Raw genomic sequence first — 6,000 nt, forward strand, 5'->3', positions numbered from 1 at the left:
TGGAGTGTGGAAGACCCTTGAGGTTGTGTGCGAGCATGTGCGTTATATATGCGTGCATATAGCTCAGAACAAGGGCTACATTGAACGGTGCTGTAATTGTACGTATGCTGGTGGAATGCCGACTAACTGCACAGACAGGATGTGTTTAGCCATCTCCCTCAGCAGGACAGTGTTTCCCCTCATTGTTTACTCCTATGCAATGAGCTGAGCTCATTGGCTGAGTTGGCTTTTAGCCCTCTGATGGATTACCAGTGAGAGTGAGCTGTTCAACAGTTAATGAACCGATCTTAACAAGTAATGTTGATAGTAGCCCCTTATTTGGGTATTATTATTATATGTCTGCAAGTACAGCAACCCCATATACTTAGCCCACTTCTTAACAAGGGAACTTTATGTGACAATGGACTTGGTTCACGCAATAAGAAATGTCCCTAGAAACATGTTACACAGTAACATAGGAAGGCGATTTCGAAGAAACTGTTAAAGTTTGTAATAATGATTAATGCAGGCAAAAACTGTGAGTAAACAGCTAGACAGCTGATGTCCAGAGAAGAGGAATAGTATGGCTGCTCCACTCCCACAAGCCCAGCTGATAGTTCATTTATCTATTTTGGCCTGCTTCTTGGCCAGTCACTGGCGACCTGAACAAAGCAGGGTGGAGGTTGGAGGACTTATTCATGCTAAGCCTTGTCCAGTCACACCAACCTTCTAAAATCATACTTTAAACGATTCAATTTTGAATTCAAATATGTATTCAAATGCATAGGACAATATGAACTCAAATACATTGTTTTTCTTATGAATGTTGAGTGGATTCCAGACTAGTTTGATGTTTGAATGGGAGCATTCTTATGGCTGTCAGTAGATGGAGCTCTGTTCTAGTCTTAACAGATGTATCCCCTGAGTGTTGATGTACTGTACTGTGCTGGCATGTCCTGAAAAGCACTCCATAGCTCTTATCTTGCATATCATAAGAACACCAGGTTAGAGAATAAACAAGGAAGGAAGGACACCGGTAGTTGTCTTTAAGAAGGGGGCATAGTACATTCTCAAGAAGACCTTCAAACTCCTGTGTGGTTGCACATATCAGGCTCAAAAACACGATTCTTCATCTAGACCAATGGGCAAAAAGCTAATGATGCAATATAGGCAGATTGTTTTTGAGACTGGTTTATTTTACAGAATTGACATTCTTTTATAGGAAATCCTCATTTCCTGTTTCAGTTCACGTAGCTTAAACCACAATAGTAGATTCAATAAATTACAAGTATAAAAACAAAACATGTAAGTGCTTTTCACAGTCATTAAATTAAGAGATGACAGAACAGTAACAAAAATAATAGTACAGCAGTATTATGTACAGTACCTTAGATATATACAACAGGTGACTGAGTCCCATAGTGAAGTCAATGTGACCAAAATAATACATCTCCACTCAACTGTGGATTATGATAGCATAGTTTTCCTCATTCAAATAGGCAAACATATTGGCAAGAAAACTGGCTTGGTGCTATGTTACATCTTTACAAAAGAACATTATCGTAAAGTGTCAGTGTTAAACTGGAAAAATATGACATCAAAATGATACTCTTATCCCTAAAGTATCTCTTGTGAAATGTTTGAGAAATCCATTTGGATGTAGTGTTCAAATGGTAGTCCTTTAAAACAACCTAGGCCTACACATCATCCTCTATGTATCTGCATACTGGATCATGTATATTACATCACCCCCCCATTAAAGCAGATTTGGGAGCATGAACTATCCTCTATTTGATATTGACTTCGCTGCTTACTTCAATGAGTCAGTTTTTCTTAAATAGCTTAGGACTTGATAGCTGGAGCCATCTTAATTGTAGTTGTTTTCAGAGGGTAGTAGCGACCATGCCATGTCTTCCAAAAGACCACCTGTTTCCGGTTATGTCTCTGTGCTAGAGTGGGCCCGCTTTGGTACCGACCATTCAGGTTTGAGTGGCCGCAGTTGCTGAACCACCAACCACCTGCAATGAACAGAAAACCACAACATTCGAGTGAGATTTCCCTATAAAGGACATTACTGCAATAGGTGCCATGGTGCAGTGATGAGATTCAATGTGGATACTAAAGAGCTAAGTTACCTGATAGCTGTGAAGCACAGTTGGCATCCTCCTTGAGGTCATGGTCTCTGTCTGCAGTGGAGAATGGGAGGCCTTCGTGGTCTGTTGCCAAGGCATGCTCCAGGAGGCCAGGTGTGGTTGGCTGCAGGTGCAGGGCGTAGTTACTCTCCTCTCCATCCAGTTGGAAGGTGTAGCTAACGGACTGAGCTTCGCCCCTCCAGTCAGAGAAGTCCATCTGCAGGACGTGCGGTCTCTGTTTGGAGACTGAGAGCATCTTCTCCAGTCCCAGCCAAAATTCACCTGAGAGGAGAATCAAAGCAATTGTGTTAACAATAGCGCTGTTTTGGATTCCTTTCCTGTTCTGAACGTGTTGATGACAGTACCAAATGTTCTGTTCCCATGCTTACCTTTCAGGCTGCCAAAGCCAGTTTTATAGTCACTCCATAACTTGTTAAAGTCCTGGGAACCATCTTCACGTTTCTGGATGACTGTCCATCCTTGTTCTATTTGTTCAAAAACAAACAGAAAGTAGAAAAGGTTAGATGAGAAATGTAATAATGTGAGCTGAAAAGATTTATTTCTTAGATTCCACTGTTGTCATTGTAAGTTTTTGTATTCTGTCTACTGCAGGATATGGTGTTGCTTACCGGAAGTCATTTCACAGAAGACATCAAATGGCTTTGCATTGAGAGGCTTGATGGTGTATACTCCACTCTGTCTTTCCCCTCTGTGAAACAACTCATGGCAGTCGGAAGGAGGCTCTAAAAAAGACAAGATTGTCACATTAGGCGTTGGTTTGATTTGTTGCAAACAGAGCAACCTAACACCCTTTATATGCTAGTTTGACCTAGCATGACTAACATTTTGCTGAAGAACAAGTGAAAAAGTGTAATTTTAAATTGAGTCAAAAAGTTCGGTTAGTACCAGGCGAATCAATATTAAGTCACAGCTGACAGCTATCGAAGGAATGCAGTTGGCCTCAAGTAAGATTACAGAAATGGCTCATTGAGACAGCTGACTGGCTTGTTTGCTTTGTACTTTGCTCTGTGGATGGAACACACTGCCAACACAGGGTGTTTGCAACCTCCTAGGTAAAAGTCCTTTTTTAACAGCTCCTTTTACACCTCGTCTAAGCACATGACGTATGAGACGGTAGCAGTTGCTGATATCTGGCACTGGTAAGCAGCTATAGACTTCCCTTTTCTCAAGAAACACCCTTGGACTGATTGCAGTTTAAATGCCCTACAGTGCGAGTTGAAATCGAAAAAGGGTTGTGAGGCTCCCTCTGATTTGACAGTTATGCCAAAATTCATGGCAGTGACCCAAATCTCAAATAATGCTAATTCTGATGCATGAACAAGAGAGGTCAGATGAGCCACAAATGGCAAAAATTGCTCCCCAAGGCATTTACAAAATGGTCATTCTGATACATCCTTGTACCTTCCAAGGGGTTAAGAAATCACATTGTTGGGGAGACTCAATTAGGCTATGCAGTGTCTATGGGGGCGACCTACATTAAATGGAATTAGGCCACTGTTATGCACGGAAAGATATAGGATATTTAGGGATAGTATGCCGCTGCCCTGTTTACCCTCAGGGGTATTTTGAACAAACTGGCCTGCTGTACTACTGTAATGACTGTTTCTGGCATAAGGCCCCTCTAGGGATTACATTTAATCCTCACAAAATTGATCATCAACAGATTGGATATCTGATTGATTTTACATTACATTTTGGTGACTAGTTAACTTAGATTCAGTTATAAATGTTCTTTAAACAGGTTATGTTTTTTCACCGAATAATTACCATTTGAGGCGCCAGCCTGTTCCACCGTTGTTTCCACTGGGAGATCATCAACTTTCCTTGTGACCACAGACTTCAGCTTCCTTTGCTTCACCTATATCAGGGAAATCATGCAAGATGAATGGTAAGTATTGATTCCACTTGGTGTAAAATTCAGAAAATGATAAAAGAGCAAATTGAATTGAGAATATGTAACTGTATAGGGCTATTTTGTACCTCTGCCTGGAGAGATTGCAAGCGCATATTCTGTTTGTCCAGCTTGTCCTGCTGTTGACGGATTCTCTCCACGAGATCATCAATGCGTCTGCCTTGAGTCTCCAGCATCCACTACGCAAAACCATGAAAAACATTAACATTAACGAGACCGCAGTACAACTCACCTCTATCAATTATTAACAGCAAATTTGTCAAACGTCTAACAATTACACAATTATTCCCAATTTTAAACTTATCTTCACAATTGTTTTAACTGGTCAGAGGCTAATGGGTGCCTCTCTCATAAGCCCTTTGGCTCGCTAATACACATAATCTGGTCTATCCTTGCCTGCTTTGTGGTAGTATCTTAATTACGCCTCAGACCATCTGTTCTTTTCTCTAACCCAAACATAGTACTTCTAACAGATTATTAAACGGGTGGTCACACCACTGGGTACAGTAAGTACAGATCAGATAGAAAGAAACGTTGATTCATAGTTAATGACTCCTTCATACATGCTACATTCCTTTTCAATGCTGGCTTCATCTAATAGCAAAAAGGTATGTACCTGGAGTGTGTGAGTATCACTGGTGCTGCGGTTGCTGTCGTCATCGGAGCCCGCTGCCTTAAGGAGGATGTCCACCTTTGTCTCCAGACTGCCCACCCTATCTCGGATGCGTTCCTTTTCCGTCCTCATATCTTCAGCCAGGGCCTGCAGCTCAGCTGAGGCATTGTGCACAGGGTCCTCCCCAACCTGTCCCAGACGCTTGGCTTTCTCCCTCAGCGTGTCCCCTTCTTCCTGCAAGTGGCGGGTCAGCTTGCCCAGCTCGGCCACGGTGCCGTTGAAGGCCTTTAGCTTGGCAGTGATGTCCCTCATCTGGCCCTTGGTCTTGTCCACATGGTCCTTGAGACCGTGGCCCAGCTGCAGCAGCCCGTGGGCCAGCACGTTCACGTCATCCCACGAGGCGTACTGAACCTTCTCCCGGCCCCCTGGCCCCCCAGCGCCCACTTGCTTTCTCTCGAATGGGAAGGTTGACCCAACGTGGACCAGGATGGCCACCAGAAGCAGTAACTTGACTGGAGTCATCTCAGCTCTCTTCTCGTCCTTAGTGCTTGTTTGTTTGTTGCTTGGATTAATATCCCTCTTGCTGTCTCCAAGGGAGGTTGCAGTGCAATCTTGCGATCAGTGATGCCTCTCTGGAACAGCGTGTGAGGTATATATGCCCATGCTCTTGCAGGCATGTGAGAGGGGTAGCTGCGATTGGTGGATAGGGCTTGCTTGGAGGTGTGGCCATAGCCTCTCAGATTTCTCTGCTCTGTCAAAACTGGTCCCTCATTCAGCAGAGGACTTGGATCCTGATGCAACACTGACTGACTGTGAAAGCATGCAGTGGTTTACTGTGGGGTTTTACTTCAATTCTTCCATTCCAGCGAAGAACACATGCAGATGTTATTCTGTAGGAGGGCATGTAATCTCTCATTCACTTCTTTCTAGTCTCATTTCTAGTCTTGTTGAAACTGAACGCTTTCAGTTTTGTCATCTTCTGAATGCTCACATTGTACCATAGGCACAAGAGCAAACATTCAAATCTCCCCTTTAATTCTGGTATTAAAGAAAAGCAGGCTTTAAAACTGCATGATTAAGGGCTTCTTTTCAAATTAACCATTCACTGTGAGAATCATTCAATCAGGCAAAGATGTCTTTTGGCTTTAATGAACTTTTGAATGGGTCTGTTGGACAGAATGAGAGGCTGTGACTTGGAATGCCGTAAAACGGTGATTCCAGGCTGGAGAGCTGTGTGAGAAGTAGGGGAAAGTTCACCACTGAGAACGTTGGCGGGACACGCAGAACCCCCCCCCCCCCCCCCCCTCTCCACCACACCCCTGCTCACAAACATCATTTCTTTG

General features: G+C 43.3%; 1 protein-coding gene across 1 annotated transcript; it reads right to left on the bottom strand.

Annotated features, from left to right (window-relative positions):
* Positions 1 to 1,154: 1,154 nt before the first annotated feature.
* On the bottom strand, positions 1,155 to 5,271 carry LOC143116969 (angiopoietin-related protein 4-like). The gene is made up of 7 exons (XM_076278386.1): positions 4,661 to 5,271; positions 4,113 to 4,223; positions 3,900 to 3,990; positions 2,741 to 2,854; positions 2,501 to 2,596; positions 2,115 to 2,393; positions 1,155 to 1,997 (listed from the first exon to the last, which is right to left on the bottom strand). Exons 1-7 carry the CDS (start codon positions 5,177 to 5,179, stop codon positions 1,822 to 1,824), a joined length of 1,386 nt encoding a protein of 461 aa, XP_076134501.1. The 5' UTR covers positions 5,180 to 5,271; the 3' UTR covers positions 1,155 to 1,821.
* Between the last annotated feature and the right edge of the window lie 729 nt (positions 5,272 to 6,000).

This window comes from Alosa pseudoharengus, unplaced genomic scaffold, assembly GCF_046254945.1.
Source record: "Alosa pseudoharengus isolate Yale_2024_CS ecotype anadromous, Long Island Sound unplaced genomic scaffold, YU_APseudo_1.1 YU_APseudo_1.1_scf_11, whole genome shotgun sequence".
NCBI lineage: Eukaryota > Metazoa > Chordata > Actinopteri > Clupeiformes > Clupeidae > Alosa > Alosa pseudoharengus.

What these genes read in the sequence shown, in the direction of transcription:
- LOC143116969 (XM_076278386.1), bottom strand. Translation starts at nt 5,179, where the DNA reads ATGACTCCAGTCAAGTTACTGCTTCTGGTGGCCATCCTGGTCCACGTT. An exon ending in GTGATACTCACACACTCCAG is followed by an intron (nt 4,224 to 4,660) that starts GTACATACCTTT and finishes GGTTTTGCGTAG; the next exon opens with TGGATGCTGGAGACTCAAGG. An exon ending in TGGCTTTGGCAGCCTGAAAG is followed by an intron (nt 2,394 to 2,500) that starts GTAAGCATGGGA and finishes TTCTCCTCTCAG; the next exon opens with GTGAATTTTGGCTGGGACTG.